General features: G+C 38.0%; 1 protein-coding gene across 1 annotated transcript in view; it reads right to left on the reverse strand.

The window, feature by feature from the left end:
- LOC121854469 overlaps positions 1-12,493 on the reverse strand; it is an 88,779-nt gene extending 76,286 nt beyond the window's left edge. The window contains exons 1-7 of the mRNA XM_042349145.1: positions 12,165-12,493; positions 8,309-8,460; positions 7,959-8,064; positions 7,554-7,622; positions 5,434-5,594; positions 4,947-5,050; positions 4,320-4,461 (exon numbers count right to left, since the gene is read on the reverse strand). Coding sequence (XP_042205079.1) covers positions 4,320-4,461; positions 4,947-5,050; positions 5,434-5,594; positions 7,554-7,622; positions 7,959-8,064; positions 8,309-8,460; positions 12,165-12,210 — 780 coding nt within the window. The 5' untranslated portion in view covers positions 12,211-12,493. The remainder of the gene's footprint in view (positions 1-4,319; positions 4,462-4,946; positions 5,051-5,433; positions 5,595-7,553; positions 7,623-7,958; positions 8,065-8,308; positions 8,461-12,164) is intronic.
- Positions 12,494-12,725: the final 232 nt, after the last annotated feature.

Raw genomic sequence — 12,725 nt, forward strand, 5'->3', positions numbered from 1 at the left:
ACAGTATTATTTTATTGATAATAACACATAAATACATACTTATTAACACACAGACATACATACGAACACATTCACAGATACACATATACACATGCACACACAAATACTTACACATGAACTCACAAATACATACATACGAACACACAACAACATATACATTGTACAGTATTGATTGATGACACTGGGACAGAGAGAACTTATTCACACTGGTCATTATAATCTCCCGATGGGGAACTTGCGTGTACACACAGCTCACAGGAATATTAAGAACATAAGAATTCAATAAATCTGAGATATTAACAAAAACATTTACTGTGCAGTTTCATTCTCTTGAGAATTACTTAACTTACTTTACTGCTCTATAACAGACATGTTGTAATCGTCATCATTGGAACCGATTACCACATTTTTTTAAGGAATCGTAACCGACTCCAAGGCAAAAGGAATCATACTCTTGATTACAACATATTAAATATACATTGTGGAAAACAATGGTGACTGAGCTCACCAACGAAGGTGACATCTTTAATAACTCGTATCATTATAGCATAGCTGGATGATCGTCATACTCGATTCCGAGTGACAGCAAAGTAGTAGTTTTTTGTTTTAGTTTTTTTTACGGAGATTAGCCCACCTGGGCACAGGTCACTGACCTAAATCGGGGCCTAGGGGGCGAAAATGTAATAATAATAATAATAATAATAATAATAATAATAATAATAATAATAATAATAATAATAATAATAATAATAAAAATAATAATAATAATAATAATAATAATAATAATAATAATAATAATAATAAAGAAATACAAAAATGAAAAAAAATCAAGAGTGAGAGACAATATATGTATGTTATGTTGTCAAAGTAAGAGAAACAATTGAGACTTGCAATTGTGTGTAAATGAGGCAGAAAGTCAGATTAGTAACCTGGGACTTGGTCACAATTTTCGTGATGCCATATGGCAGCAGGGTCTACCATTAGACAATGCATTATGCTTCCAATATGTTCCCAGGCAGTAGTACCTCGCTGTTTGGTATCTGCCTACTACTGTACTACCTACTACCTGTGTAGTAGTGTGTGTGTGTGTGTGTGTGTCCACGTGTGTGTGTGTGTTTGTCTTTGTGTGTGTGCGTGTGTGTGCACGCGTAAATAATACGTAGTTTTCTGGTTCACAATACTCGTATGGTGGAGGCGGTGAATCACTGACTGATAAACAACAGCACTTGACCTCCATATATGATGATTATCTCTGCACACACACACTCATCATATCAACATAGGGCCACTGAGTTTGAAGAGGTCTCGCGTAACAGGACAGACCGACCACCTGAACGGCTAGTAAGTCGATAAATGGTGAAAATAACAAACTGAAAAATAAACAAATAATATTTCTGGTGCGTGAACCCGAAGCAGTAGAGACTGGTGTATTATTCTAGCCATAAACGTTTCGGGTTCACGAGTCTGAATCTTTGGGTTGGTGGTTCAGGAGCCAGGAGGAGAGGCGGCAGGTGGGTGACTGTACAATATATATTCTATTCCCTGGACCTTGGGATACAGTTACCAGTGACCTTCTTAAATGACCCAGGATGAAAAAATAAAGTAAACAAGTACCCATGGGGACCGGTGGTAGAAGCGGTACCTTTCTTGCCTTGCAAGCGAGATGTCACGGGTTCGATTCCCGGGCCGGTGGAAGTTGTTTGGACTTACTTCCTAGCCCCCATTAGTCCCTGTTCACCTAGCAGTAAAGTAGGTACCTGTTGTAAGTCGAAAGTTGCGAATTCGTATTCAGGGAAAGTTGTTGGAGCTTCCAATAACTTGATGACATAAACCACTGACTCTTCAGGCATCTACGCCCTTGACTCTTCAGGCTTCTACGCCCTTAACTCATGAGACATAAAGGCAAGCATGAACTTAGTATGCTTCCCTGTTGGGCGCCGTAAACGCTTCTGCGCTTCACCTTACACAAGGATGTAGGGGAGTGCCCAATAATCAGCAAAAAAATCAGCAGAGCACCCGATTGGGTCAATAATCATATTTTAGAAGAATTATATAAATAGTATGTTAGCAAGTAATAGACTCAAAGACAGACAGATATTGGAAAGTACTGAATTCCTTAAGACATAAATTAACTTGGGACAGTTCTATGTGGCTGAGGTGCCCAAACACACACTCACTCTCTCTCTCTCTCTCTCTCTCTCTCGTAATGACCCAAGTTGTCGACGGCTAGAAAATCAAATCAACTGTAAACATCTCACTTAATTCATTCTTAGTTAATACACTGTAGTCATTTGGCTCAGTTATGTACGACAGGACTTTTATGTTGTTGTTGTGATCGGTGGTAGTGATTGAGGTAGTTGTCTTGTTATTGGTAGTGGTGGTGGTGATTGTTGTTGTTGTTTAAAGAGCTGGAGTAAACAAACATGTTATTAACCCACTCAGCAGCCAGAGCACAGGTTTACAAGGGGCTCTACTTCTCCCTCAAGTCTCCAACAGATTATCTTGTGTTATCTCTCTTGGTCAACGGTGGATAATGAGCACCACCGCCCGGCCCCGATACCCTGGTTACCCATCCTCACCACCTTATTTCACCTTAAAATTAAACCTAACCTAACCTAACCTAACACAACCCAACCCAACCCAACCCAACCCAACCTAACCCAACCCAACCCAACCCAACCCCAATCCAGCTAATGCTTCCGGCAACCTAACCTGTGGCAGCTCAACCTAACCTAACCTAACCTAACCTAACCTAACCTAACCTAACCAAATAGTCCCAATTGTTCCTATACAGTTGCGCACGACTTTGCTACAGTAAGATTTAGAGAATGTGCTACACAGTGTACACAGAGAGTCTTTAAATACTGTAATATTATATGGGCACGAACTCCATTCAAATGCCCATTCATGGTAGCTGCCCCATCACACTCTTCGCCAACAATTTTATTCTGGATCAGGGTTCAATTTCTCTATTTGGCTCATAATTACTTGGACAAGACAATGATCAGTAACACCATACATAGGTACAAACTCAACAAAATCTTCCCTAATTCCACTACAAACATCACCACAGTATCGGACACACAGTGAGAGTTGTTCTGCGCACGAGGTACTGCTGTATCACTCTTATCAGTCATCTCATCAGCTAGGAATGTAAAACACTTTGCAGACCTGATTCTCGTCACTAGCTGGTCTTGAACTACAGTACTTACCCACAAGCCTTAATTATATAATTTTGAATGGTAGGAATTGTAGTTTTTACTTCTAGTTTTAAGATATTTCTCCAGTAATGTCCCCAGTATACAGCACTTACACGAAACCTCAGCAGAGAATTCTTTCATTACTGTTTGCTTTAACATCAATAATTCCACCATAAGAACCTCAGAGTGTTAGCTGGAGACTACACAGAACTATTGTTTTCATTATAAGGAGTGTGGCATGATTTCATCTACTTAGCATTTCCTTTCACTGTCTACCAAAGCAACAATGCAAATACTTTCCTTCTGCAATTGACAGAACCCTTTTTAGCACCAACAGAAGCATAATTATGATAATCTAGATTTACATACATACTAAAAGTTCACTATTTCCGAAAATATGCTGAAATTTCGGTGGGGAAGGGGGGGTCCGTTTCCCATGACCCCACCCCCTTGAACACGGCCTTGGTGGGCAGACAGTGTAGTATGTTAAGTGGAGCCAGAACGTATGGAGGGTTTCCACTGGTCATGGTAGCAGCGTCACTGTCAACGCTATCAAAACCCTCCACCTCTTATCTTGAGGAGACAACTGACGTGATTCACCAATAACAATAATTAAATGAAAGGTTAGACACAGATAGATGGAGTAATAGATAGATAATGGAATGATGGGTGGATAAATAGATAAATGCTGTGATAGATGGATGGATAGACTGATAGAGCGATAAACTGATAGATATATACGGATTAATAGATAAACAGATGACAAAAGAGATGGATAGACTATGAAAATGTACTGATAGATAGAGTAACAGAGAGAGTGACAGATAAATGAATAGAGTGATGGATAGATTTAGTGACAGGTGAATATATAGCGAGGGAAGAAATAGATAGATAGATAGATAGATAGATAGATAGATAGATAGATAGATAGATAGATATTGTCTCCTAACTATCAAGTCTACTACTTGATGCAATAAGAAAACACATTTGGCCAAAGTCACACAGAAATTCGTTAAGCCGTTATAAATAGTTCTGTACCGCAGCTGTGGGTTAGGTTAGGTGAGACGATGAAGAATGCTCAGGTGTCCACGAGAGATCAAGAGAGAAGTTATACGTTACCTCCAGTGTGCGGTGGTCCAGGTCCAGACGCACCATAGAGTTCTGTAGAAGGGAGATGGCAGCCCTCTTGAAATTTAATGCCCTTGGGTCCTCGTCTGGTGAAGGGCAGACTTCCTCCACCACTCCATCATGGTAGGCGAATCTGTGTGAATGAAGGTTACGTTATGTTATATTACAATAGGTTAGAAACGTTAGATTCAGATAAGAAAGGAAGTTAGATACAATTAGGTTAGGTTAGGATGTAGTAGGGAAGTTCGATTAGGTTGAGACAAGTTACATTAGACACGTTAAGGTTAGGTTAATAAAACTAGTTTAAGAGGGTTAGATTAGGTTGTGTTTGGTTAAATTTGGTTAAGAAGATTGTTTAGTTTGATAAAGTTATGAATACTGTATTATCTAAAAATAGTAATGAAGTCTGTATTCATGAATGTTTGAAAACAGTGTTTTCATGCAGCACTCATACATGCTATATAAACCTACTGTACTTTTGAGGCTTTGTTTTAGTAAATAACAGTATATTTACATTATATTGCCTTCTGTGAAAATGAGGCATGTTATGAATGGTCCAATATAGAAACTTACTGGGAACAGGACTTACGTGACTTACACATCCATTGGTTATCTCACCTTAACGGGTTTTTGGTGAGGGCTGCTGTAAATGCAGTGTCTTCCACAGTTTGTTCCTGTCCACCACTGTCACTCTTGCTGGACATTACACCGACTCTCTCAACCTACAAAGAAAGATTCAGTCACTCAGCTAAACGAAACCAGGTCAAGTGGGTGGGTGAAATATGAACTAGGCATCTCAGGTGCAGAACATCATAAAATTTGCATTACTAACTAATAAGTCTAAATATTTTGGATCCACTTTCCATGATTTCTTGTACCCCTTAGGTTAGATTAGGTTTGTTCAATAGTTAGTGAAACAGACTTGTAACTAGAGGTGGTCAGGTTCACAGGGAGTCATTAGTAGTCATAATTATATATAATATTAACAAAATACTTATTATTATTAAACTCTTCGGGGAGAGTAAACATGAGTTAGAGAAAAACAAGAGACGAAACAAGAAAGAGAGAGAGAATGAGAACAAGAGAACAGAGAGAGAGACCATACCACTAACTCCATTTCACAGGCCGTCAGCACGTTGAGAGCGAGGCTGGCGTCCATAGTAAGAGAGGTGACAGACGGAGAAGACCCCACTACCTCCGTCTGCGTCTGCGTCACATACTGGTATTTATACGTCCGTCCGTCCACCAGTCGGAGCTTCTTTCCCACTGACCGCAGACAACAGGGAAATAGAGACTTGCACCCATGGAAACTCATAAAAGTACAAACGCAGGAAAATAAACATGATTTTTACCCCCATGAGATCATAAAAATTATATCAATAATCCATGGACGTATATAATGGGGGTAAAGCTTAACATCACAGCAATGGGTAGGTAGTAGGCAGCTAACAAACAGGGAGGTACTACCGCCTGGGAAGATATTGGAAGCATAATGTGTTGTCTAATGGTAGACCCTGCTGCCATATGTGACCAAGTCCCAGGTTGATGTTCTGACTTTCTGCCTCATTTACACACAATTGCAACATACATAGATTGTTTCTCACTTTTGATTTTGTTTTAATATTTGTTTTCCTTTATAGTTTTTTATTGTTATTATTATTACAGGGTTATTGTTATTGTTGTTATCATTATTATTTTATTATTTTTTTATAAATTTTATTTACTATGAATTATTATTATTATTAAATTTTCGACCCCCCCCCCTCCAGGCCCCGGGTGGGTTAATCCCTGTAAAAACAAAACGAAACGGAAATTTAACATAGGATAGCCAAGTTAACAAACAAAACTAAGTTATCATAATCAACTTAAGTTAAATTATCTAACCTTAAATAAACAAACATAACATAACATAATCTAACCTAACCTAAATTATACATTATTTATTCTCATTACTATCTGAAATAACAATAATATCATCAGTTAAAATGTAAGGGTGCATCGAACTGGTTAACTTCAGCTAAAACACTAAAACATTACCATTATATATGACATTTTAACATTAACTATATACATTCACTTATCATAACTAGAAGATGTTGAAGTACGTAATATTTTCCACAATTAATACGTTATACAAGTGATTTTTAAGTATTTATTTAAGTATGTATGTGTGTGTGTGTGTGTGTGTGTGTGTCTATATTATACAGAGTGTTTACAGATCTGAAACGCAAATGTTATGCTAACTCTGAACCTGTATACTTAGCCAAAAACAAATACAGAAATTCAAGTATTTTGGAGAAACTGTATATATACGGTAACACACACCCACACGCACACACACACACACACACACACACACACACACACACACACACACACACACTACAAATCAGTATCATATCAACTTTGAACTCCTGATATGATCTCTTAAAGACATACGAGCATAAAGACGATAAGTGTAACAACCATTAGATTCAGATTTGGCCCCATGAAGCGAGGAGAATCATCATCTACAGTACAGGTGAATGAGGTTAGTACTTGAGTATTAAAGGGTCAAGAGTCAATTACTACCTTATCTTTACCTGTATCAGGGTCCACATTCTCAAAAGGGTTGTAAGTTAAATTGTTTTCACCTTACCTAAACATCTGAGAACTTCACTAATTGTCTTACACTACAAAGAAAATACGTTCTCAGAGATGGAAGGGCATTTCATATAGACACAGTTAACCTAAAGCACAATGATGGGTTTTTAAAGGTTCATTGCAATTTGCTGTAATTATGGTAAGACTCTACATCTATAGTTATGATCAAATCTCCATACTTTAACCCGACCATCTTTGCCAAATAAAAAGAAGTTAGTTTAATGCATTCTTAGTTCTTCAGTTAGGGATAATTTTTCCAAGGAATATTTTAGTTCTTTCTTGTGTTGTAGTTTCGGTGGTACAGTTGGAAGCATTCTCCCATTGTATCAGTTGGGGGTAAATCCTAAAGTACAGATTTTATCAACATTCAAAGGTGACTCCTGTTACGTCCACTCAACGGTATTACGCTTCGCTTGGACCCTCCGCACTAGTTGACCAAATAGCGTCAGCCAGAGTAAGGAGCAATGCTTGTTATTTCTGCCTCAGTAAGAGTTATTAGAGAGGTTCAAAAGTGGCAAAATATTGTTTGAAACCCCTGAACCCCCCCACCAATGGTCCCGTGATGCCTCCAAGGATACTCACACTGGCATTTCTTAAGGGCACATCTTTCCCAGGGTTCCCTTGGTGGCGGAGTTTGTATATTTTCTGCAGCTGTGGTATACGAGAAGAAACACAAATTATTAATCATATTCCCTCTACTGTTGTTTCTGAATTAACAAAATACAATGAAAACAATCTAATACAAGAGTGAAAAATACCTATAATCACAAAATCTTCAAACCCTATACTGAAAACATTTTACAAGACAATATGAGCGAGGAAAACACATTGTTCTGTTTAATCACATTTCGCTAAGTATGATGGTGATACTACATATGAGATACTAGAAAACATACTACGACACAATACTAACACAATACACACCATCATTTATTATTTCACATCACCACACAATAAGAGGGTTCCAATAATGAAAATTACACTTACGTTGTTGGTCGTCATCTTGATCCTGTGATGATGGAGGAGCAACTTCATCAACCTCCACCGCCTCCTCTACATCAGCGCCTCCTACAGCAGGTTGATTACCTTTGTTCTGTGTAACCAGGGGAGGGAGGGGCAAAGCTGTGTGAGTCACTGCTTCATACATGATGGATATCTTTTGGAATTATTGTTAACTGAGTCCTCTAGTAAGTCCCATTGTTGTGATTGGTTTATTATCATTATCATCATCATTAATGTTTTCATATTTATTTTCATTTTTATATTATTACTATTATTATTATTATTATTATTATTATCATTATTAATTATTATTATAAGTGGCAGTTAAGACTCACCGAGCAGTCATACAGCGGAAATTCATCAGTGTCGTCGGTACAGTCAGGAAAGTCATCACACACCCACTCAAAATTGATACACTCCCCGCTGTCCCTACACTTGAACTGGTCCTTGGTACACTGTTCGGCCTGGCCCACCGTCACCACCACACCTGTAGCAGAAATTCTCATGAACGTGACATATTTAGATGTGTAAGCAAGATATACGTATGTCGCGTATATTAGAAAGCCAAGTACGAACCCACACACCCACATACTCATACGTTAGCAAGGTAGTACACACATACTACTACTACTAATAATAATAATAAATAATTAACGGTTTATTAAGAAAACATGGCAGCCCGAAGGCTGAAAATATACAATGAACAGAGGTGATAAGTTACATATGGTGAAATCGGGGAGTGGGTCACTTGATTGACAAAAGTTTTCAATACAGAACATAAGAAACATAGAGTCAACATAAAGATTAACTGCAAATTACTGGAAACAATCATTTCAAACTCTATTCGAAGTCATCTGGAGAAGCACAAGTTGATCAATGATTCCCAACATGGCTTCACAAGCGGGCGTTCATGTCTAACTAATCTATTAACATTCTTTTCATCTGTTTTCGAATCAGTGGACGAGGGGCACAATTATGATGTGGTATATCTCGACTTTAGCAAAGCCTTCGACAGTCCCCCACGAAAGACTAATAAGAAAAGTGGAGGCTCATGGCATTAATGGTGATATTCTAAAATGGATTAGGGCGTGGTTACAGGACAGAAAACAGCGAGTGAGCATTAACGGCACTAAATCCCATTGGAGCAACGTCACTAGTGGAGTTCCGCAAGGCTCAGTACTTGAACCATTGTTATTTATTATATACATAAACAACATAGATATCGGCGTAGACAGCAACATAAGTAAATTTGATGATGACACTAAAATAGGACGTGTAATTAAATCTGACGAGGACTCCGCAAAACTACAGGAAGATCTAAACAAATTTTTCGAATGGTCTGAAAAATGGCAGATGAAATTCAATGTGGATAAATGTAAAGTACTCAGTATAGGAGATGTAAACAGGGAAACCAGATACCAGGGTTAAACAAAGGGGGCATTACAAAGGTACTCAAACTATCCAACCAGGAGCGAACTCGTAACAATGGTTTTAAATTATACAAATTTAGATTTCGGCGTGAAATAGGTAAACACTGGTTTGGAAACAGAGTAGTGGATGAATGGAACAAGTTACCAAATATCATCATTTACTCGAATACGCTGGATAGCTTCAAACATAGGTTGGATGCTTATGTGAGCAATAGGGGTTGGGTGTAAACGGGACTGCCCAGTATGGGTCAATAGGCCCGCTGCAGTTTCCTCCATTCTTATGTTCTTATGTTCAAGCGATGAAGACTGGAGAATGTCAGAGGAATTTTGTATCTCCCAAGAGTTTTTTAAACGTTGCTAGAAACGCAATAAACTCCGAGTCAATTTGAAGTAGCAAGCCCCGAGCATCTACTGACTTTTCTCCACATTGCTCTCCAGCTATTTCTTCTAGCACACGCAATACTGCCGGCAACCTGTCCATTAAATTGCGACAGGAAATATACCTGCATGCCCACCGGGATGGCCAAGCTTCACTGATTGTCGCTCCAACAGTTGTTTCTTCCTTTCGAGTTGAAATTATCACTTTTGTATATCAGTTGTGGGTTGAAGGTCAATCTTTGCACTGTACTGTTGGTGGGAGGATGTTGATAAATCCAGATGGGGAGGAGATGGGGAAGGGGAGGGGCCGACAAACCAGGCTGGCAGCTGTCTCCATGGTCAAGAGGCCACGGCCGCGTGAGCGGGCAGCGACTACTACACACGTCCTTACCCTATGAAGGCAATCGAGACCCATTCCCCAATTATGTAACTATATTTTCAGCCTTCCGACTGCCATGCTCTTTCAATAAACCGTTAATTATTATTATTATTATTATTATTATTATTATTATTATTATTATTATTATTTTAAAGATATAATTTTGGGGGGAAAAAGACAAGCAGTGGTTCACATGATGCACTCAACTGTTTAAAAAACAAACAGACGCATAAACAAGATACACATGGTAGTAGGCAGCTATCAAACAGGGAGGTACTACCGCCTGGGAAGATATTGGAAGCATAATGTGTTGTCTAATGGTAGACCCTGCTGCCATATGTGACCAAGTCCCAGGTTGATGATCTGACTTTCTGCCTCATTGACACACAATTGCAGGGTCTCAATTGTTTCTCTTGTCGTTTCTCACCATTGATTGGTTTTTTTTTAATTTTTGTATTTATTTATTATTATTATACTTTTTACTTATTTTATTAATTATTATTATTATTATTATTATTATTTTATTATTATTATTATTATTATTATTATTATTATTATTATTATTATTATTATTATTATTATATTTCGTCCCTCAGGCCCCGATGTGGGTCAGTGACCTGTGCCCGGGTGGGCTAATCCCCGTAAAAAAAAATTATATATATATATATATATATATATATATATATATATATATATATATATATATATATATATATATATATATATATATATATATATATATATATATACTGTATATATATATTTTTTTTTTTACATAATACACACTCATGTACAAAAAATCATACATGCATATAAGTACATATGTTCACAAATATACAATACACGTATTTACATCATACATACAAATGTACACTACATAACATACTGCAAACAAGAGTATAAAAATACACAAGTGGAACAATACATATTCAGGTGCACCACATATATACATGCACGTGTAAGCAAGATATATATGTACAAGTGTGATATAAAGTTGTGTACACAATATACATATGTAATCAACATATAGTACATACACAGGTACACATATGATACATACTCATTCACACCAGATACGAACAAATACCGTAAACATACACACAAGAAACATACTTTATATGTTGTGTCCAAGCCACACGTATGACCTTCCTTACTGTGTGCACAAGGTCACTTGGTACACACAGCCAGTTAACAAAACTTTTACAAAAAGTATCAACTAAACAGTCAATCGGTTAACAAAACAGTCAATCGGTTAACAAAACAGTCAGTCGGTTAACAAAAATATTCAGTCTTTTAACGAAACAGACATTAAAATTACCCTGAAACTGTCTTAAATTTATATGGTCAGTTAACAGTTAACACCAGTTGAGAGACGATGTTAACATACAAAATCTTTTCAAATATGTATCTACACAAACACACACACACACACACACACACACACACACACACACACACCAACAACAACAATAACAACAAAAACAATGACACACACACACACACACACACACACACACACACACACACACAGGGATCACCAAGGTGTATTTGTATCACCGTTATTACTCAATTTTGTTTTGTGGATGCTCTCTCTCTCTCTCTCTCTCTCTCTCTCTCTCCTGTTAAACACCACCGAACACCTACCATATATTGTCACACTTAACCTAGCTTACGTAACCTAATCTAACCCGACCTAACCTAACCTAACCTAACTCATTCTACCTAATCTACACCCTACTTATCCTAACCCACCCTACCCTACCTAACCGACCCTAACTACCCCACCCACTTCACCTAACCTAACCTAACCTAACCTAACCTAACTTAATCCACTTCAAATATTCTAAATTTCATCCTACATACAAAAGACAATAAAATCATCAATAACAACAAGAAGTCGCTGGTAGTAAGAAGCCTTAATTACGACAAAACACTCCTCACGCGGTAAAGACAATTATCAGTAAGGTCAGGAAAGATTTATATAATGATATTTTGTGTATTTACCTAAAATAAAAGCGAGCACCAGCCACAGTCTTGAAGGTGCCATCATATACAAGTTTTCATGTCCACGGGATATTTCTCAAAAGGTTTTCTCAGGTAGAGTGTTTCCTTGTCGTGGCGTTAGATGACCCCTCACACAGGACGCAGTAAACAAACACCTCAGGTCTATTCACTTTTCCTCGGCGTGGTGAGGTGATGACCCACTTTTACACTACTCTTCTTGATCTTCAGCCACTTAAGTGATGAAAATAAAACCTTCAACATATAGAGCTCACAGTAATGGGGAGTGTGAGGGACGTGGCCTCATTAATCACACACCAGGTTGTAACTGAGGGCAGGCTGCTACCGGCGCCACCACTTGACCATTGGTCCTCTAAGATAACTGATAGTCTGTTTACCTTATCTTCCTACCTGTGCTGTCTCCCTCACCACTGTACTGTATTGTATTGTACTGTCTCCCCCTACCACTGTACTGTACTGTATTGTATTGTACTGTCTCCCCCTACCACTGTACTGTACTGTATTGTAATGTACTGTCTCCCCCTACCACTGTACTGTACTGTA

The sequence above is a fragment of the Homarus americanus genome, unplaced genomic scaffold (assembly GCF_018991925.1).
Source record: "Homarus americanus isolate GMGI-L3 unplaced genomic scaffold, GMGI_Hamer_2.0 scaffold53225, whole genome shotgun sequence".
In the NCBI taxonomy this organism is placed as follows: domain Eukaryota; kingdom Metazoa; phylum Arthropoda; class Malacostraca; order Decapoda; family Nephropidae; genus Homarus; species Homarus americanus.